We start from the raw sequence: 27,638 nt of genomic DNA, 5'->3' as shown, positions 1-27,638 counted from the left end.
ATCACAGTTTCAATTTCAGTGCTTGTGATCGGTCTGTTTATATTTTCTATTTCTTCTTGGTTCAGTCTCAGAAGGTTGTGCTTTTCTAAGAATTTGTCCATTTCTTCCAGGTTGTCCATTTTATTGACATATAGTTGCTTCTAGTAATCTTTCATAATCCTTTGTATTTCTGCAGTGTCAGTTCTTAATTCTCCCTTTTCATTTCTAATTCTGTTGATTTGAGTCTTCTCCCTTTTTTTCTTGATCAGTCAGGCTGATGGTTTATAAATTTTGTTTATCTTCTCAAAGAACCAGCTTTTAGTTTTATTGATCTTTGCTATCGTTTCCTTCATTTCTTTTTCATTTACTTCTGATCTGATCTTTATGATTTCTTTCCTTCTGCTAACTTTGGGGTTTTTTGTTCTTCATTCTCTAATTGCTTTAGGTGTAAGGTTAGGTTTTTTATTTGAGATGTTTCTTGTTTCTTGAGGTAGGGTTGTATTGCTATAAACTTCCCTCTTAGAACAGCTTTTGCTGCATCCCAAAGGTTTTGGGTCATGTTTTCATTGTCATTTGTTTCTAGGTATTTTTTATTTCCTATTTGATTGCTTCAGTGATCTTTTGGTTATTTAGCAGTGTATTGTTTAGCCTCCCTGTGTTTGTATTTTTTACAGATTTTTTCCTGTAATTGATATCTAGTCTCATAGCGTTGTGGTCAGAAAAGATACTTGATATGATTTCAATTTTCTTAAATTTATGAAGGCTTGATTTGTGACCCAAGATATGATCTATCTTCGAGAATGTTCCATGAGCACTTGAGAAGAAAGTGTAATTTTCTATTTTTGGATGGAATGTACTATAGATATCAATTAAGTCCATCTTGTTTAATGTATCATTTAAAGCTTGTGTTTCCTTATTTATTTTCATTTTGGTTGATCTGTCCATTGGTGAAAGTGGGGTGTTAAATTCCCCTGCTATGATTGTGTTACTGTCTATTTCCCCTTTTATGGCTGTTAGCATTTGCCTTATGTATTGAGGTGCTCCTATGTTGGGTGCATCAATATTTACAATTGTTATATCTTCTTCTTGGATTGATCCCTTGATCATTATGTAGTGTCCTTCTTTGTCTCTTGTAATAGTCTTTATTTTAAAGTCTATTTTGTCTGATATGAGAATTGCTACTCCAGCTTTCTTTTGATTTCTGTTTGCAATGAATATATTTTTTCATCCCCTCACTGTCAGTCTGTATGTGTTCCTAGGTCTGAAGTGGGTCTCTTGTAGACAGCATATATATGGGTCTTGTTTTTGTATCCATTCAGCTAGTCTGTGTCTTTGGTGGGAGCATTTAATCCATTTACATTTAAGGTAATTATTGCTATGTATGTTCCTATTACCATTTTCTTAATTGTTTTGGGTTTGTTATTGTAAGACTTTTCCTTCTCGTGTGTTTCCTCCCTAGAGAAGTTCCTTTAGCATTTGTTGTAGAGCTGGTTTGGTCATGCTGAATTTTCTTAGCTTTTGCTTCTCTGTAAAGGTTTTAATTTCTCTGTTGAATCTGAATGAGATCCTTGCTGGATAGAGTAATCTTGGTTATAGCTTTTTCCCTTTCATCACTTTAAATATGTCTGCCACTTCCTTCTGGCTTGCAGAGTTTCTGAACTGATAAAGCTGAACAATCAGCTGTTAACCTTATGGGGATTCCCTTGAATGTTATTTGTTGCTTTTCCCTTGCTGCTTTTAATTTTTTTTTTTGTATTTAATTTTTGATAGTTTGATTAATATGTGTTTTGGTGTGTTTCTCCTTGGATTTATCCTGTATGGGACTCTCTGTGTTTCTTGGACTTGCTTGACTATTTCCTTACTCATATTAGGGAATTTTTCAACTATAATCTGTTCAAATATTTTCTCAGTCCTGTTTATTTTCTCTTCTTCTCCTGGACCCCTAGAATTTGAATGTTGGTGTGTTTAATGTTGTCCCAGTGGTCTCTGAAACTGTCCTCAATTCTTTTCATTCTTTTTTCTTTATCCTCCTCTGCAGTAGTTATTTCCACTATTTTATCTTCCAGGTCACTTATCCGTTCTTCTCCCTCAGTTATTCTGCTATTGATTCCTTCTAGAGAATTTTTAATTTCATTTATTGTGTTGTTCATCATTGTTTGTTTGCTGTTTAGTTCTTCTTGGTCCTTGTTAAACATTTCTTGTATTTTCTCCATTCTATTTCCAAGATTTTGGATCATCTGTACTATCATTACTCTGAATTCTTTTTCAGGTAGACTGACTATTTCCTTTTCATTTGTTTGTTCTGGTGGGTTTTTTACCTTGCTCCTTCATCTGCTTGTGTATTTCTCTCTCTTCTCATTTTGCTTAACTTACTGTGTTTGGGGTCTCCTTTTCACAGGCTGCAGGTTTGTAGTTCCCGTTGTTTTTGATGTCTGCTCCCAGTGGGTAAGGTTGGTTCAGTGGGTTGTGTAACCTTCCTGGTGGAGGGGACTGGTGCCTGTGTTCTGGTGGATGAGGCTGGATTTGTCTTTCTGGTGGGCAGGACCACATCCAGTGGTGTGTTTTGGGGTATCTGTGAACTTATTATGATTTTAGGCAGCCTCTCTGCTAATGGGTGGGGTTGTGTTCCTGTCTTGCTAGTTGTTTGGCCTAGTGTGTCCAGCACTGTAGCTCGTTGGTCGTTGAGTGGAGCTGGGTCTTAGTGTTGAGATGGAGATCTCTGGGAGCGCTTTTGCCATTTGATATTACATGGGACCGGGAGGTCTCTGGTGGACCAGTGTCCTGAAATCAGCTCTCCCATTTCAGAGGCTCAGGCCTGACACCCGGCCAGAGCACCAAGACCCTGTCAGCCACATGGCTCAGAAGAAAGGGGATTAAAAAAAAAGAAATAAAATAAAGTTATTAAAATAGAAAAAAAATTTTTAAAATAAAAAATGAAACATAATAAATTTAAAAAGAGAAGGAAAGAAGAGAGCAACCAAATCAAAAAACAAATCCACCCATGATAACAGGTGCTAAAAACTATACTTAAAAAAAAAAAAAAAAATGGACAGTCAGAACCATAGGACAAATGGCAAAAGCAAAGCTATACAGACAAAATCACACAAAGAAGCATACACATACACACAAAAAGAGAAAAAGGAATATATATATATATATATATATATATATATATATATATATATATATATATATATATAAAGGAAGAGAACAACCAAATCAATAAACAAACCTACCAATGATAATAAGCTCTAAATGCTAAACTCAGATAAACATAAAACCAGGAACAAATTAGATGCAGAAAGTTAACCCCAAGTCTACAGTTGCTCCCAAAGTCCAGTGCCTGAATTTTGCGATGATTCATTGTCTATTCAGCATTCTGATTTAGCAGTTAACATTTTTTTTTTCCATCTTGAGCTCTTCAGAATTTCATTGAATTTAGTCATAAGATACAAAATTGGAAGCTAGTCTTTGTTTTAATTCTAGACTTTGGGTTGGAGTTACCTAAATTTGGTAACTTTAAATGTGTAAAAAAAAAAAAAAGAAAGAAAATAGGTTACATTTAGTGCATTCCTTCAACCAGATGTTGTAACAGTGAATTCCTATATTCAATAAATATTAGTTGCTTTCTGGATAGCAAAATTATGAGCTATATAGAAAGTATGACTTACATTGCACTGCTGTGGATAGTCACAGATGATGGAGTTGAGGTGAAGCCTCAGTTTGAAAATCTTTATCTGATATTGTTCGGACAGGGCACCGGCCCTCATCCTGCACCCCAGGTTTCTTAGGTCATAGTGAGAGGGCTGTACCGAAAGACCTCCAAAATGCTTGTTATGTGGAGCAGTGAAGGGAAGGGACAGAATATTTCCCTTTCCCTTTATTTCTCTATATTTTGCTGCTTTCCTCACTGGGGAGCAAAATAAGCTATGTCAGTGAAAGCAGCAGAAATATGGAACAGGAAGTAGGGTGGGTCCTACCGTCACCAAGCAGGGAACCACAGTTTGTCCTAAGTCCATGAATTGTATTGTAATAACATGACCCTGTTCTCTTTCCAGGCCTGAGTCAATGTTGCCAAGTGGGTGCTCAGAATATTCATTGTTTTAAATCAATTAAACAAGAACTTAGTATATGGTAACAATAAAAGCTAATGTTTATTAGCAGTTTACAATGTACCAGATCCTGTTTTAAGTGCTTTACATGCATTAACTCATTCAATCTTCACAATTCTGCAAAGAACTGCTATGTTGTTACCTTCACCTTTTGACAGTCAAGGAAATTGAGGCTTTGAGATGTCTTGTAACTTACTGAAGTTCACATAGCTTAAGGCAGCAGAGCAGGAATTAAACCCTGGCAGTCTTAACTAAATCTATGTCAACTGCTCCAGCTACTGTGAACCAGGGTTAGTGGCACTAAGGACACAAAGTCCCTCCCTTCAAGGTGATCTTGATTTAGTAAGATATGAAAATATACATATATATGTTACAATTCTTTGATATTTACAACAAGAGTTGTGTGGTTACACTAGACTAAATACTAGCAAAAAGAGTAGGAAACATGAAATATTATAGCTGAATGTGGCCAGCGCTTTTATACTTGCTCAGAGTCATCCATTCATCCTTACGGGCCCCAGGTATTTGTAGCAATGAGTGTTTCCCTTAATTTACTCAGATAAGTAATTTTGTTCCCATGTTCTAGAGTTAAAATAATTCAGTCTTACTAATTATGTTTCTCTTTGAACATTATCAAGGCACTAAGAATATAAGTTAACTATTACTCTATCATCTCAAATCATTTTGTTAGATTCCACTTCTAGAAACCTCCATACAATAAATGTTTATCATTTTTTTTTTTAAAGGATTTTCTTATTTATTTATTTATTTATTTTTATTTATTTATTTATTTTTGGCTGTGTTGGGTCTTCGGTTCGTGCGAGGGCTTTCTCCAGTTGCAGCAAGCGGGGGCCACTCTTCATCGCGGTGCGGGGACCGCTCTTCATCGCGGTGCGCGGGCCTTTCTCTATCGCGGCCCCTCCCGTCGCGGGGCACAGGCTCCAGACGCGCAGGCTCAGCAATTGTGGCTCACGGGCCCAGCTGCTCCGTGGCATGTGGGATCTTCCCAGACCAGGGCTCGAACCCGTGTCCCCTGCATTAGCAGGCAGACTCTCAACCACTGCGCCACCAGGGAAGCCCCTATCATTTTTAAATTAATATAACTAATTACATATAGTAGTTAGAATGTCACAGTTTTACTCTAATTTGCAAATTTTGACACTTTGTAAATAAAATTTAGCAGCCCATAGTAGTCATCTATAAAATGTTTCAATGTCTGTGGATTTTATGTTTTACAGTTCTCTTTGAGAATGCCCAATTGATAAAGTGCTAAAGTAATCAGGAAATGTGAATATGCTCTAAAGTTCAGAATTCTGCCAATCTAGAATCTGATTTAAAATCCAAAATTAAAAATGAATGTAAGCTTGACCAAGTCACCCAGAATAAGAGATGCTTAATTTTGGAGCTGAAGGGAATCTAAGAGATTACCTGTTTCCTGCCTTCATTTTACAGGCCCAGAGAGTAAATTGACGTCCCCAAGAGCAGATAGGCCAGGGTTCGGTCTGAGGTCTCTGGGTTCCGGTCCAGTGGTCACCTGAAGCCTTGTGGGATGGTCATAATGGTATTGCTTCCATGCCATACCTCTTGGGTCATGAGAAAGCTGGCATCACTTTAATTTCCCAATAGATTTTCTGTCACAGCACACCCTTTATCCCCCTGGAATGAAAACCTGTGCTTTGCTTCTAGGTCTACATTAAGAGAAACTCAGCCATTGACATTTTAAGGACTTAACCGACCTACTATAAATAGCACTTGTAACAGCCTTATATCTGTCATGCCTTGGAAAGTGCATAAATTGTTAGGATTGACCTAAACTGTAAAAAATGTCAAGTGCAGAAAGTTGAAAATAGGATGTGTAGGCAGTGTATCACTATGTGTCCTATTTCCAAATTCAATTCCTTTCTTATTAACCCTTCAAAACTGAAATCAGGGCTTCCCTGGTGGCGCAGTGGTTGAGAATCTGCCTGCTAATGCAGGGGACACGGGTTCAAGCCCTGGTCTGGGAAGATCCCACATGCCGCGGAGCAACTAGGCCCGTGAGCCACAACTACTGAGCCTGCGCGTCTGGAGCCTGTGCTCCACAACAAGAGAGGTCGCGATAGTGAGAGGCCCGCGCACCGTGATGAAGAGTGGCCCCCACTTGCCACAACTAGAGAAAGCCCTCGCACAGAAACGAAGACCCAACACAGCCAAAAATAAATAAATAAATAAGTAAATTAAAAAAAAAAAAAAAAACAACTGAAATCAAAGCAAACCAAACCAAAATAACAAAAAAATCTTTCCTAAGATTCATGTGAATTTGTAACAGTTGCCCTTTTATTTTCTGAATTCAAATATGATCCCCCTCTTTGAGGCTATAAAATTCTGCAGCTTTACCAATATGTTTCTAATTTTCCAATAGCTCAACTTTTATTCAAGAAAAAATGCCAGGGAAACCCTTGATTTATGTTAGGAAAACAAATTCAAAGTATAAATTATACAAATTATACAACAGTATATGATATTAATCATTATATAAATTATACAATATAATTATACTCAAGTAAATTAGGGTTTGGAGGGGAGATGGACTAATTTTCCTTTTCTGATAGACTCAATAAAATCTGTATTTTTATGCTGCAAATTTCAAGAAGATTATTTCTTGTAAGATCAGAAAAAGTGGGTAATAATCAAACGGTTAAATAAACAAGGAAAATTCTGGGCCTTACCTCATTAGAAATGTAAATGGTGGGTGTGGTTTAGATTCTGTGATTCCCCAGGAATCTGAGATTCTACACAATGTATTGGGAAAAGAACTTCCTTTCACCGTCTTAGGTTCTGTGGTTACCCTAAAAATTAAACTGACATGGGACAGATGAAGAGGAGAAAAGCATACAAATTTTATGTAACGTTTTTATATGTACATGGGTGTCTTCAGAAGAAAAATGAAGACCCAAGGAAGCCATTAGGCCCCAAAGCTTATATACCTTTTTAAACAAAGAATGCTAAATTATAAGGATGTAATAAGACAAAGGGCTTGGGCTGGGGGAAGTTAATTGAGACAGTGATTAGGAAATATTTGGGGAAAGTAATTGAAGAGAAGAGGTTTTTGTAGGTTGACTTGTTAAGGTTCCAACGCCTGTTTAGGCTTTGGCTCCCAGACTCTGTTGATAAGAATATTGTTATTGTCTTCCTGGTGCCGGGAGAGTGCCCATTTCATGGGAAATTTTAGGACCTGCTTTTAGGTAGAAAGAGGTCAATCAGAGAGCCCTTCCTGCATCTGCTGTTTCTCAAGTGCCTTCAGCTCAAAATCATCAATATATCAAAGAGACATATTTTGGGGTGGCATGTTCTGAACCCCTTCAACATTAATGTACTGCTAACACTGGATTTACTAGTTATAAAGTGCCTAGTGAATTTTAATAATTAGACATGGAAACCACAGAGTTTAGTTGCAATTAGCATGTGAAGAATGAGAGACTGGTCCTTGTAAACTGCAAGGAAGTCACGTGTACTGAAATAAATGCACGTCCAAGCAGTGAGAAGAAAACAAAGCAGTCCATTTGTGGAATGATACCATGTAGCCTCCCTCTTACCTATGAAGAGAGCTGCAGTTCCTTGATCACTTTCCATAGGATAATTTAAATATTTCTTGATTATATTTTCACTTTCACATATGTGGTAGTTTGAAATAATCCTTTATTTTCCTGTTTAAAGAAATGAATGCAGTGTAAATACAGTCAGTTCTCACTATTCACAGCAGTTACATTCTGTAAAGTTGCCGTGAACCCTGACTTAACAAATACTGAACTGTTGATCTCGGGAAATACAGGATTGGGTTCCTGTGAGGTTTTGGTCACAACATTTTCGTCAATGGCTATATAACCGTGCTTCATTTGTGTTTCTGTTTAACACCACCTTATTTAGTGTGTATTGTGGATTCACTAACATGGAGCTCACGGTTGACAGAACTGACAAAGCTGGTCCAACACATGTGTGTATTTTCTCCATAAAGCACCTCACAGCTTTCTTGTGCTTGGTAACACAAGAAAGCACTCTTGCACTACTCGTGGGAGAGAGGTATTTAAACAGCAAAATCTTCCACAAGAAGCACAGAAATGCAAAAAATGTGGCAGGAAATGAAAAGGACACTTTTATACAGTGTGAGAGCTGAAACAAGAAGGCAGAGCATTGCCTTGTCGACGTTAGCTGAGAACATGAGCATCCAGTGACTCAAATGTTTTGCCTCTCTGCACATATCCGTGAGTGACTTGGAAAGCACCACAAGTATTGATTTTGGGGGTACAAGTAAATTTTAGTGAGTAGGCTAATTTGCAAATACATAATCTGCCAGTAATGAAGGATTGACTGTATCTGTTAATTGGTAATACTTTTATATTTTTTAAAGATATATTTATTATTTTTTTTAACATCTTTATTGGAGTATAATTGCTTTACAATGGTGTGTTAGTTTCTGCTTTATAACAAAGTGAATCAGCTGTACGTATACATATATCCCCATATCTCCTCCCTCTTGCGTCTCCCTCCCACCTTCCCTATCCCACCCCTCTAGGTGGTCACAAAGCACCGAGCTGATCTCCCTGTGTGATGCAGCTGCTTCCCACTAGCTATCTATTTTACATTTGGTGGTGTGTATATGTCCATACCACTCTCTCACTTCGTCCCAGCTTCCCCTTCCCCCTCCGTGTCCTCAAGTCCATTCTCTGCATCTGTGTCTTTATTTCTGTCCTGCCTCTAGCTTCTTCAGAACCTTTTATTTATTTATTTATTTATTTTAGATTCCATATATATGTGTTAGCATATGGTATTTGTTTGTCTCTTCCTGACATACTTCACTCTGTATGATAGACTCTAGGTCCATCCACCTCACTACAAATAACTCAGTTTTGTTTCCTTTTATGGCTGAGTAATATTCCATTGTATATATGTGCCACATCTTCTTTATCCATTCCTCTGTCGATGGACACTTAGGTTGCTTCCATGTCCTGGCTATTGTAAATAGAGCTGCAGTGAACATTATGGTACATGACTCACTTTGAATTATGGTTTCCGCAGGGCATACTCCCAGTAATGGGATTGCTGGGTCATGTGGTAGTTCTATTTTTAGTTTTTTAAGGAACCTCCATACTGTTCTCCATAGTGGCTGTATCAGTTTACATTCCCACCAACAGTGCAAGAGGGTTCCCTTTTCTCCACACCCTCTCCAGCATTTATTGTTTGTAGACTTTTTAATTTATTTAAGGCTATGTCGGGTCTTAATTGCGGCGCATGGCATCTTTGTTGAGGATCGTGGGCTTTTATCTAGTTGTGGTGTGCAGGCTGTGGGGCGTGTGGGCTCTGTAGTTTGTGGCAGGCGGGCTCTAGTTGAGGTGCGTGAGCTCAGTAGTTGTGGCACGTGGGCTTAGTTGCCCTGCCATATGTGGGATCTTAGTTCCCTGACAAGGGATCGAACCTGAGTCCCCTGCATTGCAAGGTGGATTCTTTACCACTGGACCACCAGAGAAGTCCCAGTAATACTTTAAAATATATATATATATATATATATATATATATATATATTTCCTTTTAAGATAGAGTCTTAAGTCCAAAATCTCAGTGAATGAAGCTCAGATTTTTTTCTCCCTCCCTACCTCCTTTCCTCATTTCCTTCCTTCCTTCCTTCCAATGTTTGGTGTAATATTTGCCTGTAGTTTTATGGTGGCATAGAGTGGTCTATCTTTGTATCCTATTATACCATTAAAATTAGGGTTTTTTTTAACCATTCACTCTCTATTTAGCACCAACTGACTTATTTTCTAAGGAATTTGCTTTTTAAGAAATAAAATTTCTTGCTGATACATACTGCAGTAATTCACAGGTAAATTATGGTATCGTGGAAGATTAATTGTTCAGTCTTGTTATGATCTACTTAGTCTTATATTTTGACAGTATTCAAGTTTAAAGTGATGTGTGGCCAAAAAAAAACATATCTGTAGAGTACTAGCTAGCAGCGTCTGCTAAAGCAGAGGAGATTTCATTAAAATGTTGGAGTTTTGAGTTTTCTAGAAAGTTGAATGTTTGAATAACACCAGAATTGCTGCATAGCCTCAGTTTGCCACAGGTGGAGAGAGACTACCTCCCTCATGCCCGTAATACATCCCAAATACTCCCTATTGTTTTTCCACTAGCAAGACCAAGTTTCTTAGACATTAATGTAGCATCTTTTCCCTGTTGATTTTTTTTTTTTTTTTTATAATTTTAATTTTGTCCTTTAAGTGACTATTTTCTTTTTATTTATTTATTTATTTATGGCTGTGTTGGGTCTTCGTTTCTGTGCGAGGGCTTTCTCTAGTTGCGGCAAGCGGGGACCACTCTTCATCGCGGTGCGCGGGCCTCTCACTATCGCGGCCTCTCTTGTTGCGGAGCACAGGCTCCAGACGCGCAGGCTCAGTAATTGTGGCTCACGGGCCCAGTTGCTCCGTGGCATGTGGGATCTTCCCAGACCAGGGCTTGAACCCGTGTCCCCTGCATTGGCAGGCAGATTCTCAACCACTGCGCCACCAGGGAAGCCCATCCCTGTTGATTTTTTAATCAAGGAGAATATTGTCTCTGTTACCCCTATCTCTATCAAAAGTCAGAAAATCATACCCAGATCAATGGTGCTCCATGGTTTTACAATAAGCTAGCATCAGTGATTTGTATGAACTGCTTGTTCCCTCTGACCAGTGAAGTTCCTAATTTCAGGAGCTTCCAATTAATTTAGCCCTGTCAGGGCTGATTCTCTGCACAAGTGCTGGGAACTTTGCTCATTTATGGAAATGAATTAATTCAGCCTGCTCACCAGGGCCTCAGTGGGAGTGCGGCTGTCACGAAGTAATGGACGGCACCCACGTTCCCAGTGAATCAGATCCCCTCCAATGCCTGAGTCACTGAGGTGTGTTGATGGCGGGGTCACAGAGTACCATTTAGTATTTTATCAGACAGGACCCCACTGCTGTAGAGGAGAAGAAAGAACACCTTACATCACAACATGTGTACATTCTGAGCTTTATTAATCCTGTTTTACGGTTGAGATAAAAGATTCACCCAAAGGTATGTGAAATCAAACCAAAAATAAAATGAAGCTATAACGTACTACATCCTGTGCATGAACTCAAGACATTCTAAGCATATGTCCCAATTTCTTGCAAGTAAGTGCAAATCATCTGCACCAATTCATTTGGCTTTCAGGAAAGTACAGAGAGTGAAATAAATAAAAATGACAATTTTTACTAGTCACCTATTACATATTGCTACTTGCCCAGGAAACTTTGTAGGAGTTGTTGGGGAAGTATCTGCTGTTTGGAAAAACACTGATTTTACATTTTGAGATGAATGTGAAGTTTTTAAGACATGGAATTGAATGAGATAGAGCATTAAAATGTGTGATAGCTAAAGATGGCAGACCTCTGAGATTCCATCTAAAAATTAAGGTGGTACAAATAAGTGAATCCAAATATTTCACATATTTCAAAGAAGAATTTTTGACATTTTGGTTCTGTTTTTAGGGTAGTTTCAATTCCACTAAAATTCCTAATGCTTTTATGATATTGGATTTGTCATATCTTTGGAGAAAACCATGATAGTAAGTATTCGTCTGAAATTCTTCAATCACTGTAGAAGACATAACTGCTTTGAAATCCTGGGTAGCAACCATCCATCATCAGCAAGCTTTGCGTTCTTTAACGACATAGTTATCTTCTGCATTGTGGCTTCATATAACCTTTATCAACACGATCAGATGGTTACCTGCTTTGAGGGAGGTCTTTGCTCTCTCTGCCTCTGCACTCTCTTCTAGTCCAAGTGTTCTGCCGCATCAACACAGGTGCGTTATCTTCCCAAGATGTAGATCTGGTCCTGCACCTTCCCCTCAGGGCGCCGTCTTTTCACAGGTAGACCCAGATCTTCCATATGAAGCAGTAGACCCTTCTCTTCCAGTTTTAACCCTGCCAGGACTCATGACCCTTGTGTATTAAAGTCACGCAGAACTGCTGAGCTCTTTAAGGCAACCGCATATGCCCTTCCCCTATCTGTCTGGATTTCTCTTAATCTTAATTCTCTTTTAACAGGGGAGTTCATCTATTAGTTCTTTCTTAAAACTCACCTCTTTACCTCCATTGCCCCACTTTCTTGGTGCAGTGATAACGGATGGAGAAGATATTTCGGTGAGTGCTAGTTGATATCAGACATTTCATAATGATTTCTCAGATTCACTTTTTTTCAGATCTATGGAATAAGTCTTGCCAGTAATTTTAAGATTTTTTTCCTTGTTTGACCAAATTTAAAAAGTTTTTGTTTCTAAGATATAATAAGGGAATTTAGAAAATATTTCAGAATATAGATTATTTGAGGTATAATAAGGCCAACATATCAGGAAATAGCTGCCATTGAAAAGGTAGTTTATTACTAACAGTTCCCGAGAGGAGAGAGCACATCCGCCGTGGGGGGGATGGGGAGGCCAGAAGGAGAAGGGGAGGGCAGGAAAGAGCCTTGATTGTGGTTTCCACAGGAAGGAATGGATGAGGCTGAGTAAGCAGGTTCAGGCTTGGCTCGTTTGAATTATCTCAGAGGCTCTGGGCCACAGGGGCTTCCCTTGTTGTTTGGTACCTGAGCCTGGGGTGATTAGGGCAGATGGATAGTGGCCTGGAGTGCGACAACCAGAGAGAGGAGGTAGCTGGGTTGTGGAGTCTTGATTGGTTGGTTTGTATTTGGAGAGAGTGTTTGCAGGAATTGGTTCACCCTGGAAGGGGCAGTCCCCCCAGGGTCAGCAAGGCCCCACATGTCAACACATCAAAGTACAGAAAACGGAAGATGTGGTTAATACCGAGGGGAAAGTGGAAGCCAGCTGTGGTAGCTTGGAGAAATTGCCAGGGTGTTGACACCCCTTCCGCCATTCCCCTTTTACTTATCTGGATAGTTTATCTTTTCCTCAGTATTGTATAAATTACCATGAAAACAATGCCTCAAAACAAGCCCCTAAATCAACCTGCCATCCCTTAGCCAATATAGTGTTGAAATTTGGGTCCAACACTGACAATAATGTTTTCAGTGGAACTAGAAGTAGAAGTAAGTTTAATTGAGTAATGATACAGAAAATCTGAAATAAATGTTAAGAATAATTTATATTAAAAGACATTCTGGGGGATTTCTTGATGTCTGGTTCCTTTCCTCATCTGTGAGCTATTTACTTAGGGCTTGTAATTCTAGATAGTCTCCTCCTTAGCAGAGAAATAGATTGCATATGGTGAAAAGCTGTAGAGCTATTTTCAGTAAACAGTAATATTATCACAGAGAAGGCAAGTCTAATTTGCTTGACTTTTCGATTTTCAAAAATAAATAAAAATAGCTTCCACATAGATTTCCTACAATAGATTTTATGCTAATTTTTAGTGCTAATTTTCAGAAATTGCTTATTATCTCTGTATTATTAGATGTATTAGAGCTATAACCCTGTCCAGAAGTGGAGCACTCTGATTTTCAGATGTCCTCTGTGTGTGTGTGTGTGTGTGTGTGTGAATGAATGACTATTTCCCTTAAATGCATTAAATTAAAAGGAAAAGATATATTTTGTATTTCAACTCATACTACAGTTAAATATTTTCATTTTTGACTTATTAAAAAATAACTCCAGTATTAGTGTAATGAAAGCATTTCAAGTTTTAAAGTATTTATCCATATCAGAAACACACAGTTGTAATATTTTTTTTTATAAATTTATTTTATTCATTTATTTTTGGCTGCGTTGGGTCTTCGTTGCTGCACGTGGGTTTTCTCTAGTTGCCGCGAGTGGGGGCTACTCTTCCTTATGGTGCACGGGCTTCTGGTTGTGGTGACTTCTATTGTTGCAGAGTACGGGCCCTAGACGTGCGGGCTTCAGTAGTTGCAGCACGCAGGCCCAGTAGTTGTGGCTTGGGGGCTCTAGAGCGCAGGCTCAGTATTTGTGGCGCATGGGCTTAGTTGCTCCGTGGCATGTGGGATCTTCCCGGACCAGGGCTCAAACCCGTGTCCCCTGCATTGGCAGGCAGATTCTTAACCACTGCGCCACCAGGGAAGCCCTGTAATATTTATATAAATACCTGTCATTAAAACATGTATAAGTCTGTACTCTTGGAGAGAAAACTGCTTGCACCAGGTATGGTTTTGAAGGAAAATGAGAACAGAGGAATGCCCCTTTTGCCATGTTGTCTCAAATACCAATTTTTTTAAAAATTATTTATTTATTTATGTATTTATGGCTGTGTTGGGTCCTCGTTTCTGTGCGAGGGCTCTCTCCAGCTGCGGCAAGTGGGGGCCACTCTTCATCGTGGTGTGCGGGCCTCTCATTATCGCGGCCTCTCTTCTTGCAGAGCACAGACTCCAGACGCGCAGGCTCAGTAATTGTGGCTCACGGGCCTAGTTGCTCCGCGGCATGTGGGATCCTCCCAGACCAGGGCTCGAACCCGTGTCCCCTGCATTGGCAGGCAGATTCTCAACCACTGCGCCACCAGGGAAGCCCCCCAATTATGTTTTTAAAAAAATTTTTTAATTGAAGTATAGTTGATTTAGAATATCATGTTAGTTTCAGGTGTACAGCATAGTGATTCAGTAATATATATATATTCCTTTTCAGATTCTTTTGCCTTACAGGTTATTACAAGACATTGAGTATAGTTTCCTGTGCTATACAGTAGGTCCTTGTTGGTTATCTATTTTTTATATATAGTAGTGTGTCTGTGTTAATCCCAGCCTCCTAATTTATCCCTCCCCTCTTTCTCCCCTTTGGTAACCGTAAGTTTGTTTTCTAAGTTTGTGAGTCTCTTTCTGTTTTGTAAATAAGTTCATTTGTATCATTTTTTTAGATTCCACATATAAGGGACATCATATGATATTCGTCTTTCTCCGGCTTACTTAGTATGATAATTCTTAGGTCCATCCATGTTGCTGCAAATGGCATCATTTCATTCTTTTTTACGGCTGAGTAGTATTCCGCTGTACATATGTACCACATCTTCTTTATCCATTCATCTGTCGATGGACATTTAGGTTATTTCCATGACTTGGCTATTGTAAACAGTGTTGCAATGAACACTGGGGTGCATGCCGCTCAAATACCAATTATGTTTAAATCAGTTTAAGAAACGTTTATTGTGTGAGAAATACAAAGTCGAACAAACCAGAGTCTACTGTACCTTAGGAAAGTTTAAAGTTCAGAGGAAATCAGACCCATAAAGAGATAATTTCAATATAAGATGAGAAGGGATACGATAAAGGTATCCAAGTGCTGTGGAGGAATAGATGAGGGCTGTTTCACACAAGGAAACCTTTCTAGTAGCTGAGCTTTATCTGAAGCTTGGAGGATGCCTAAACTTAAACTAGATTTTTTTAAAATAGCTGTTCATTGAAGGAAGTGAGCTTACCGCGAGGAAAGGCACTAGGTGAAATTAGCAAGGGATTTAGTTGGTTTACCATCAGCAACACTTAAGGAAAAAGATGGTGCTAAAATGTGAGGGTGTCAGGAAGGCAGGAGCTCTGTCACTGAGGGTCTTGCAGGCCACACTGAAGAGTTTTTCAGTAAAAGAGTTTATTTCAGAAAGATCTTACTAGCTTCAGTGTGGAGGATAAATTTAAGGGGAATAAGACCGGAGGATGGGAGTTGCTCATTCACCATGTTAATGCGATAGACAGTATGTGAGGCGATGGGAGCCTGGTGGCAGTGCATATAAAAAGCCAGCTATGTGTTTGAAAAACACGGACATGCTAAATTTCACTGGACTTGGAACTGACAGAACATAGGTGCATGAGAAAGGGAGGAGCTAAGGAAAGGCCCAGAGCTCTGTCTTAAGTGACTGGATAATGGATATAAGAACAGGAGCAGTAAGACCCAGAGAAAGAATTATGTGTTGGGCAGGTAGAGTTAGATATGCCTGTGGAAGGTCCATGTGGATCAGTCTTTCAGGCAACTGGATACTGGAGTCCCAATGTTGTGGATAAATGAAATCAGACTTCTCTGATGTGATTGTTCTTGTCCTACCATGAGTTATCAAGCTCTTAAGGGCAAAGCAACACATTTTAAGGAGAAATATTGCACAAAATGTGAGATGATGGCCTTTATGAAAGAGCCTTTGTGGTTTTTATTTTGTTTTATTTTTCCCAAAGTAAAAGTGATTTTTTTAAGTCTGTCTCTAGATTATATTTTAAAGGATTTGAAGAAGGCTCATTTGCTGCTACTACTCTAAATTAGCTGTTATTGACATTTTAGAATCTATTTAAACTATCTATTTACATTTAAACCACAGATATATTGAAAGGAAAGGGCAGTGGGTTAGAAGAAGGTGATTAATCAGAAACAGTCTGCAGATGAGATGAAATGGACTCGGTTCCACTAGAGTTAATGTCTGTCAATTAAATAACACCGAGTCAATTAATCATAATGGCATGAATTTTTCCCCCATCACAAAAAAAGTAACACGAAATTACCATTCTTTTTCTCTAACAATTGAAACCTTGGTTATAATAGTAGTTGTGGCACCAAGGGTGGATCAGAGTGATTCTTGAAATTTCTTCCAATCTAGTGATTCAGATTTTTAAAGAAAAAGTTTAAAGAAGTTTATTCTACTTTAATCCAGTGCTTTGAGTGTGCATGACAACATGCAATCATTCAACAAATACTTAACGAATATTGACTTACCCACTGTTGTAAGTACTGATCTTCAGGGTGGAGCAAAATAAAGTCTCTGATGCATATACATTCTTGGAGGTGGAGGCATGCTATAAATTCATAAGCCCGTCAATATATCAGGTAGTAGGTAGAGATAAATGCTATGAAGAAGAAGACCAGTGAATACGTAGCTAGAGATGAAGATGGCAGACGTGCTATTTTGTAAAGAAAGGTCAACATATCTAGAATATTGACATCTGACTTTAAAAAAAAGAGAAACAATACATAGATGCGCATCTATGTAAAAATTTGCAAAACTAAGCAAATTCCACCTTGTAGTATTTTTCAACTTTAGTTTCAGAGATATATTTCAAACTCTTGAAAGTGACTTGGGTATTTATATAAATTACATAATGTTAGATTTCATACTACCTCATTAACATACATCTCTACTGATGTCTTTAAGCAATTCAAATGCTTTAATTAAACACTTTAGAAATTTAAAGTCAGAAAATAATTGTTCCAGTGCTCAAGAATCTCACTACAAGAATGCTCATTATATCAATAGAAATGTTTGGATTTGTAGAAAATGTTGGTATTTGTAGAAAACCACAAATTCCTTAGACAGACGTACAAAAAGTATTTTGATATCTATGTGGTATGATTGTAACTAATTTTTTTTTTTAATAAATTTATTTATTTTTATTTTTGGCTGCGTTGGGTCTTTGTTGCTGCATGCAGGCTTTCTCTAGTTGCGCTGAGCGGGGGCTACTTTTTCTTGTGGTGCGCGGGCTTCTCATAGCAGTGGCTTCTCTTGTTGCAGAGCATGGGCTCTAGGCGCACGGGCTTCAGTAGTTGTGGCACGCAGGCTCAGCAGTTTTGGCTCGTGGCCTCTAGAGCGCAGGCTCGGTAGTTGTGGCACACGGGCTTAGTTGCTCCGCGGCATGTGGGATCCTCCCAGACCAGGGCTCGAACCCGTGTCTCCTGTGTTGGCAGGGGGATTCCTAACCACTGCGCCACCAGGGAAGCCCTGTAACTAATTTAAATTGATTATTTTTTTGCTTTCTTAACATGACATAAATTTTTTACAGTGAGTACATATTAATTTCATGAAGATAAAACAAAATTATTTTTAAATATTAGGGCTTATGCATTACCACTTAAATATTAATAATCAAATTTATTTAAGGAGTAATCAGTAATCACTTAAATACATATTAGCAATTATCATTATTGCTTTTAAAAGTCACTGTTTATGCAAAAACATTTGATTAACATGAAAAGAGCTTCAAAATATTGCAAATCCTTATGAAATAGATAACTAAGAAACATTTTATAAGTTTTTGTCCTTTTTTTCTGAATAATTTATTGATTTTGTGGAAGAATAGATCATATAGATGATAACTATATTTGTAGAAAATTTATTGTGTGCAAAGTGGAAAAATAAAAAACCTGCAAGCTTCTCAGGGCCATTCTACAATAAAAGAAATAGGGGTTCCTTGGGAAAATGGCTGATTCTAGGTCTGGGGCAGGAAAAGTGCAAGATAAGCTTAGGGCATCATATAGTGACAGAAAGAGAGAAGAGAAAGAGGAAAAAGGAAGAGGATGAGGAGGACTAGGAAGAGGAGAGGGAGGCTTGAGAAGGGGGAAGAGGGAGAAGGGGGAGAGGGAGGAGGGGGAAGGGGGAGAGGAGGGGGGGAGAGAAGGAGCAGGAGGGGAGGAGGAAAAGAGGGAGGGGGAAGAGGAAGCAGCAGGGGCCACACCTGTCAAAGAGACACAGGAGCCAACCTGAAAGAGCTCCCAATGGCTAAAGCTGGAAAAATTTGAATAATGATTAAGTATTGAATTAAACTCAAAGAATAAATAAACATGCACAATCCCATAATTATATAAATAAATGATTGAATGAATGAATAAATAGAAGAAATCTTCTTTACAGAAGAATTCTAAATAGTATATGTAGATTCTCCCCCTCCAGGAGGTAGAACTTAATTCCCCTTACCTTAAACATGGACTGGACTTGGTGACCCACTTCCACAGAATAAAGTACGGAAAAGGAAAAATAGTAACCTTACAGTGAAGAAACTTGGCAGACATCACCTTGACCACTATCACAAGTGGAAAGTCATGTTGAAATCGTGCCTCCCCAGATAGGAAGTGCTGAGGACACCCCAACTCTGTGGTTTTCTCCCCAAACTACACCAGTCTAGTCATAAGAAAACTTCAGACCAAGCCAGGATGAGAAGGATTCTACAAAATACCTGACTGGTACTCTTCTAAAGTGTCAAAGTTATGAAAGACAGACTGAGAAAACATCACAGATTGGAGGAGTTGAAGGAAACTAAGGAAACATGATGACGAAATGCAATGTGAGATCCTGGACTGGATCCTGGAATAGGAAAAGCAAACAAACAAAAACATTTGTGAAAACTGGTGAAATCCAAATATAGTCTGTATTTCAGTGAATAGTGTTACACCTAAGTTATGTCTTAGATTAGGCAAATGTACCGGTTATGTAAAATGTTAACATTAGAAGAAACTGGGTGGAGGGTGTGTGGGAACTCACTGTTCTATCTTTGCAACTTTTCACTAAATCAAAAATTATTCCAAAATAAAAAGCTTATTAAAAAGAAAACTGCAGAACAGATTCTTATTGAAGAAACTGGACATCCAAATGATGGTATATTTTTAGCTAATTAAAATCCTGTTTTGGGAAAAACAATATATGAGATTGAAAAAAAAAACTATAGTGTTTAGTAACAAAACTATATAGAGTATGATCCTTCTGTGTATCTATGTACATACATATACATTACATATATACAAATTAAAATAATCAGAAATGTAAGTTATCAGTGGTTATTTCATGAAAATAGAATTATGTCCTTTTAATTTTCTTCTTTAAACCTTCCTATTATTCTCAATTTTCTATATGAAAATGAAACATTTATGAGAAAACAAGAAATCAAAAGTAATTCCTAAGTACTTATTTGTTTACATTGTGGTGCTATATTCAAATACATTTTTAATTTTTTCAAATAAATAACATAAATTACATTTCTAATTATATTCATTCTTACTTTATGTAAGTGCCTTGCTGCACCAAAGTCAATAAAACATACTAATTTGCTAAAACCTACAATTTCCCCAATTTATAAATAGATTGCCCAAAGCTCAAGCTATTATTATACATTTTGAACCACAATTAAATGAAATGACATTCTCCTTTCTCTTTCCCTTCCTCTCTCTCTCTAATTACACACACACACACGTATATGTAATAATGTATAGATTCTTGCATTATTCCATACATTAGATAGAGAGATAGATGCATAAAATCTAGAATGACACACCGTCAATACTGGTTACCCATTAAGACTGGTGATCTCTTGTTTTTGGGATTCACATTCTACATTCTATATTTCTGTATTGTTCATTTCTTTTTAACAATAAACATATATTACATTTGTAGTAAAAATTAGCAAAGGTACTTTTGTAAAATAATAAAATCTTTAGATGATAAACAATTTTCCAAAATATCTCATCTGAGTATCTCCAAATTCAGAAAGTAAAGACTAAGTAACAATGAAATGTTTTAAAATAAAAGCCTTCTCTGCTGTGACGATTTGATGAATTGGGCACATTACCAGCTCTCTGAGTTATTGTTAGAAACAAAATCATGGAAGCACTGTGATTTTGCATTCACTTTTTGACTAGCCATATTGTTGTTCAGATTGCTTAAACAGTTCAACCACACATATTTAATCACTGCATAGAAAACTTTGTTCTAGGGAGTGAAAAGCAATCAGGGTAATAGGGGGAAAAATATGGCTTGTCCCAAAATAAGCACAACATACTATTAGATGTCATATGAAATTGTAATGTATTTTGTAGGAAATGGAACTAAACTCTGATGGATTTTACAATATCCCAGACTCTCTTAAAAGTGTATGGTGTGTGCTTATGTATAAATTATATATCATAGATTATTTCTAGGAATTTTGTAATTTCAAAGCCAACTTGCTAATATTGTGCAAGCATTTAACCCACTCCTAGAAGAACAGTTTGGATTTTGTGATGTGAGTGATCTGGCTTGCAGAGCATTTTTATTAGTTTCTCAACTGACCACTGACCACTTACTATTTGTAAAATGAGGTTTGGTCCTCATGAAAAACATTCCTTGTGTTTTTTTTTAACATCGTAGGACTGTCTAAATGATGACCATCCTTCTTGTCACTTATTTCATTGCCCTAAAAGTAAGGAAGAAAGGCATCAACATTTGCATAAGTCACTATTCTGTACCTGGACCTGAATGTATATTTTGAGTTAGGAGAAAACGGGGGAGGGGTGAATTCTTTCCTCTGTCTAAGCTCCAGGAACATTTACTTCCTAAGAGATGAATGGGGAATATTTTTTGGCAATTAATATATATTGAAGGTGTATAAAACGATGATGTGTCTGTTATTCAACTGTCATTGATATGAAATTGACTGCAAAATTACTTTCTGGAATTCAGAATTTACTCCCTCCTTCTGACTTTCTGTTTATGCACTTTTCAAGACAAAAAGTAATTTCAACCAGCTGCTGGATTATAAATTCAACCTGGGATCCAATAATCAGATTCCACGTTTTCTCTGTTTTATCTCTCATCACAGATGATAAAGATATTGCAATTGGAATTCAGCTATGACAGTACAGGTGATTAAGCTAAAATCTAATTGGCTTTGCAGTGTTAGCAGAAGCCAAAATTTAATGGCTGCTTTTTTTCCTCCATAGTAAATAAACCTCTGTGATTCACACTCTCAGAACAGAATTCTGTTGATTAAGAAAATTTGTATGACTATATGAAGTCTTATAGTAAATTATCGACTATAAGAATTAAAACAAAATTCCAAGTTATATTTTTCTTTGTGAACTTTTTAGAATGTAACAATTCTCTGAACTATTATTTACAAACATAAATGTTTGCGGTGGTAGGATATTTTTAAATATTCAAAATCTATTGATGATTTGAAGGGAAAAGTTGGAGATATTCTAAGCAATATTTGAAATAACTGTATTCATATCAATTCACTTTATAGAATTAGTTAAAAGCAAAACTTATACTGGCAAGTACTGCACAGAAAGAGTGAATATACTTCCAGTACTGCACAGAAAGAGTGAATATACCTATGGTAGCTCTGCTCCTCCACCTAGGCTGCCATGATGTAGCATGCTGTTGTTACTGTTACCGGGATCCAAAGTAGTCCCCATGCTGATTGAAGGAAACCAGTGCCAGAGAACTAGGACATGTAATCAGAAGATATTTCTCTGACAGCCTTTGAACTTGCTATTATTTTTCTCCAATGTCTCCCTGTGGATTCTTTGGCAAGACCTTACCCCAAACGGAGAGCCAGCTTCATCCTGGCTTATAATTCTAAGATAATTAGAACTGTCCAATTTGTCTAGATTCTCTACAATTTAATATTAAGAGCTAAAAGTATTTTCAATGATAAAGGTCTAATTATGGTAACTAAGCTTCTATTTGTACTTAAAATTTGATCTGAATGATTACAGTTCATCGCTGATCCATTCCATGCGTTGGCAACCCACTAACCAACAGTGTGTAATAAATAAAATCATCTCATTTTCTATTTCTGGTGTGAATAAGTAGCAATTATTAAACTATTGCCCACCATCCCCTGTTTCTGAGCGTGGTGAAAAAATTGTTCATATTTCTAAAAAAGTTTATATAATTTCATGTTTTCAATGAAATTCCCTAAAATCAAATTAGAACTACTTTTATCATAGTATAGGCTAGATACTTGTTCTTCTAATTATATATGGGTGAGGATATCTTTGTTTAGTGTAGTCGAAAACATAGGCAACCCAATTCTCCATTCCAAAGGCAAGGGGCTAACAAGGAATTTGAGACAGACATGAGTCCTAGAAGCAAATGGTAAAAGCTTCTTAAAGTTCAGTTCACTATATCTAGGCACTACCATAAAGTTAAGTGAAACTGTAGTAGAATATAAAAACCATTAGAAAAATGAGTATGCCATAAACCCTGCATTCCAAGATCCTTCATTGTTATGTCATAGAAAAGAAAATTTGTGAGCAAAATATTGATGTATATTTGAAATCATAAACAGCCTCATTTAAGAAGGAAAATAATAAAATTTCATAATATCTCAGGGATTAAAAATTTTACTTTTTTCAAGTAAACTCCAAACTTCTAAGTTAAAAATTTGAAGCCTGTAAAACTCATTGATGGAATTTATGTTATTAGTATTACAATTTATATTGATAAAGGTTTCTGTGATCATTCTTTATGAGTACTTCCCATAAAATCCACTTCAGGACACACAATCAACCAAAATAAGAAACAGAACAAGAACCCAGGGCTAAAGAGTTTTCAGGAAAAAAAACACTTTTTTCTCATTTATTCTGTGTGGACACCCACTGAAAGAAGATATACTTCACACTGGATGGCAACATACAATAATTAAACTAACATATTATTTATTTCTTCTTTTAGGGGCTGATGTTATCAACTTTGATGGCCATGTTGTGTTACCATATAGATTCAGAAACAAGAAGATGAAAACACTGAAAGATGTCATCGCTTTGAAATTTAAAACCTCCGAAAGTGAAGGGGTACTCTTGCACGGGGAAGGACAGCAAGGGGATTATATTACTTTGGAACTGAAAAAAGCCAAGCTGGTCTTCAGTTTAAACCTAGGTATGTCCTGACTTTTGGCACCATTCTTTTCATTTATTAGTCTTCCCATTAGTTAAATGCTAATGGTCTTTAACCCTTAAAATGTAAATTACAAAAAGAGTTCACATTATATTGTCAATCCAGTTTTAATTCATAATGGTTGATATATATTGATACACTTATTCATTCAAAAATATGTATTAAACACCTGTACTCTGCAGGTACTACATGAGCATCTGGGATACAGGGGTGAAAAAATGGAGTTCTCTGAGTTCATGAAGTTTATGACACAGTGGAGGCATCAGACACTATATTATCTATTACTATTTTTATGAAACAACTAAATCCAAAGAAGTGACTTCAAATAATGATGAGGAGAATGAAATCAATTAAATAGGTTAATATATAAAGGATATTGCATAGGCAAGATGGGTCAGCATTAGAATATGTAGTGAAGAAAGTCCTCCCTGAGAAGATATTCATGCTGAGATTTCAGTGATGACAAAAACAAGCCCTAAAAATATCTGAGAGAAGGTTAATTGAGAGGAGGGAATCACGAAAGACTAAGACCTGACATGCTCAAGGAACAGGAAAAGGCTGGTGTGGATATTTGTAATGAGTAAGTAGGATAAAAGATGAAATCCAAACATTGAGGATTGTTGAAATCCTGTAGTATCCTTTAGGGCGTGGTAAAAGGTTTAGATAGTATTTTAAGAATGGGAAGCTATTAGTAGGCTTTAAACTATAGCATCATGATCTTATTTTTTTTAATGTACTGAGGCTTCTGTAAGAGAAAACACTTGCATCAACATGAGAGTCTGGTACAGTGAGAGACAGACAGCATGGCTTGCAGAATGTGGCTATCAGATCCACTGATATTGGCTATTGGATCCACTGGTGGTAAACTCAGTATCATTTGTAATGATTTGGATACGGAGTAAGAAAGAAAGATAATGTATAAGGGATAATTCCTAGGGTATGGCTTGAGTTCCAAATGGACATTAGCACCATTTTCAGAAATACAGAGAGCTTTGTTTTCTCCACAGAGTTTCTTCTAATAGAGAAGTATTAGTTTCTTCCAACAGAGGAAGTCTGGAGATCTGTTTGGATATGGTGCATTTTAGTTGCCTATTAGGCATCAAAGTTGAGATTTCAACTAGGGAGTTGCATGTATGAGATTAACAGGAGAAGAAGCTACATGGAGACTGAGGAGAAGTGGACAGTGGATAGGAAGAAATGCTAGTATGTGGCATCACAGAGACCAGGGAAGGACAAGAGGCGGTCTACTATGGTCTACTGCGTCAAATTCGCCTAAAATGTCACTTAAAGAAGAAGACAGAAAAGTGAGGTCACTGTTTGGCAACATTGTGGTTACTGTTGATTTATTCTCAGTGGAATAGAAAGGACAGTAGTTTTATTGTCATCAGTTAAGAAAAGATGAAAGGTGTGGGAATGAATATTTTTAATATTATCAACTAGAAATGAAGGAATCAGAGAAATGATATGTTTGCTGGAGAATGAGATGAAACTCAAAGAAGGAGTTATTGTTTTGTTTTGGGCTTTTGTTGTTGTTTTTAAGTGGAGAATCCTAATACTTGTTTGGTTGTTGATAATGTAGCTAAGGTTTCCTTAAAGCTAAAGGGAAGATCCACAACACAGATACTGACATTCAGAGTTACAATTCATGCAAATCAACAGTACATTTATACTCCTCTTGCTTGCCTAAAAATTTTGGGATTTATGCAAGAGTTGTTTGAAGGGCATCATATATTCTGTATTTTTTATGCTGCAGTGATTTTAGAATTCTATAAAGATTTTATAATCTATAAAGATTATAAAAGACTTTATAATCTTTATAGAATTCTTTTATAATCTTTTAAAATTCACATGTTAAATGCATCCCAATGGAAAGCTATAAAACTAAAAATTAGAACACAAAAAGAGATCCTGCCTATTTACTTTCCTTATCAATATGGTTGTTCCAACATTCTTAAATACGGCTTGTGTCCCGTATATTAACTTTTATTACTTTGAAAATCAAAATTATACTAAAAATTAAAACTTCAGTTAATTTTTTTGGTTGATAATACTTGCTATAGTGTCTACAAAGATTTATCTTTTATTATAAAACTTTTCACATTCAAAATCTCTGATAGAAATAATAATTTCAATAACAAAAAAGGAAATTATCCAAAAATGCTGATTATATAATTACACAAAAATATTTAAATTTTTATATTAAAAAATCATAAAATGAAAATGCCTGCCAAAACCTGGGAAAATGCAAATGTCAAATATAGAAGTTTAATGTCATTCGTGAATAAAAAATTCATTCCACTCTGTAATAATACCAAGACTTTAGGAGGAAAATATTGCCAAAAAATATAAGGAAAACTTGTAGAAGAAACATTATAAATAATCTATAAACACCAAATGCTCAAACTGTCTATAAAAGAAATATACAATAAAATAACAAGATTCCAATTTTTTCAAGTAAATAAATTTTAAAAATGATAGTATCTGTGTTGGTGAGTTAGGTGACAAAAAGGATTCTTTGTACTGTTCCTGAAAATATTTCAAGAAAACAATTTGATAATGTATCTTCAGATATTTTAAATTCTTTATATATTTTGGTCCAATAATCATAAAGAAATAATAAGAAATAACTTTAGGATTTAAGTCCAAGGACGTACTTTGCAATATTTGTTACAATAACAAAAATTTAAAGAAATAAAGCTTAACATATAGAAATAGGTGGGTATGTGTTTAAAATGTCTGTGAATAATTTGGGGAATACTGTAGAGCATTAAATGAAAACTGTAGGAAAATATAAATAATATATCAATATTTTTATATTATGTGTATGAATTATATGCATTATATAATTATATGTATATATAATTACATGTATGTAAATGAAAAATATCTGGAAGGAAATAGACCACTCTATCTTTAGTGATGGAAATGAGTGATTAATGTTTTACACATTAATTCTTTATAATATTCTCTATTTATAATATTGAACATGTATTCATGCATTACCTGGGAGAAAAATATCCCTAGTTTTTGAAAAAAAGGTTCAGTAGAAGCTAAGAAGGACGGATGGGGGAAGAGAAACCAGAAAACCAAACATAAGTGCTTTTTAAAAACATGCACGCTCACACATACACACGCACACGCACACACACACACACTCAGAACAATTGAATCATATCCAAAGAAGTTTATTTTTCAAACCTTTCTCCTGTTTTTTTTAAAAACAGTGAAACGTATAGAGTAGCCTTTAAAAGCCGCTGGGGCTTGTAAGAGTGTGACATTACTGTTCTGAAACAAGAACTGATCATATGGCCTCACAAAAAAGATCATTACCATGTCACTGGAAAGCAGTTTGCGCAGAGTTTTATTGACTAGAATTTATGACAGCCATGGAAACACATCCACTCAAATATCCGCTGTCACTCTTTAATGCTGTTGCCTAAATATCAGGCACATGAGTTGCTGCTTTGTCTTCTAGTCTAAATATTTAAAGTAATGAAACTGAATGTAGTCTTTCACTTAAATGTATTCTTTCTTTTCTTTCTCCCTGTCCCACCGCCAATGTACATACACAATCATAATCACAATCACAGGGCAACATTTGATTTCATCACCAAAAGGAAAGAAATTTCATCTAGGAAATCCATAGAAAATGTCAGGTATAGGCATATTAGCATCCTAAATGTGAAAAAAATGAAAATAATTCTTCAGTCAATTGTGTGTTTCTCTGATTTCTATTATGCTATTTATTCTGAAGCAATATTGTATTTTTATAGCATTTAGCTTTGCCTGACCATCAAAAGCAATACTTGATTAGACAAAATAAAAAATGGTAAAAAATATGTAAACAGCCTCCAGAGATGACCTTAGTAAACATTTCAGATTCTCACAACCTTCCACTCTTATTTATAGTCTTGTTGCTATGGAGATCTTATTTCAAAACTGGATTAATGCTGCATATATAACTTTGCAGTTTTTTATTTTAAAGTATAACTTGAGTAAACTTTCCATGACATTAAATATTATACTGATTATGGCTTTTGGAATCAGAAAAAAAAAAAACAACTGAAAATTGTCATGCCGTGTCTTCTTGACCAAAAATAACAACAACAATAATAAAAAATTAACAGGTAACATTTAATGAATGTTCACTATA

At 36.4% G+C, this 27,638-nt stretch overlaps 1 protein-coding gene across 1 annotated transcript in view; it reads left to right on the top strand.

The window, feature by feature from the left end:
- CNTNAP2 (contactin associated protein 2) overlaps window positions 1–27,638 on the top strand; it is a 1,523,154-nt gene that overhangs the window by 331,272 nt on the left and 1,164,244 nt on the right. The window contains exon 5 of the mRNA XM_057550506.1: window positions 23,264–23,467. Within this exon, the coding sequence (XP_057406489.1) occupies window positions 23,264–23,467 (204 nt within the window). The remainder of the gene's footprint in view (window positions 1–23,263; window positions 23,468–27,638) is intronic.

This window comes from Balaenoptera acutorostrata, chromosome 7 (genome assembly GCF_949987535.1).
Source record: "Balaenoptera acutorostrata chromosome 7, mBalAcu1.1, whole genome shotgun sequence".
Taxonomy (NCBI): Eukaryota; Metazoa; Chordata; class Mammalia; order Artiodactyla; family Balaenopteridae; genus Balaenoptera; species Balaenoptera acutorostrata.
This window is presented reverse-complemented; position numbering and strand designations above follow the sequence as displayed.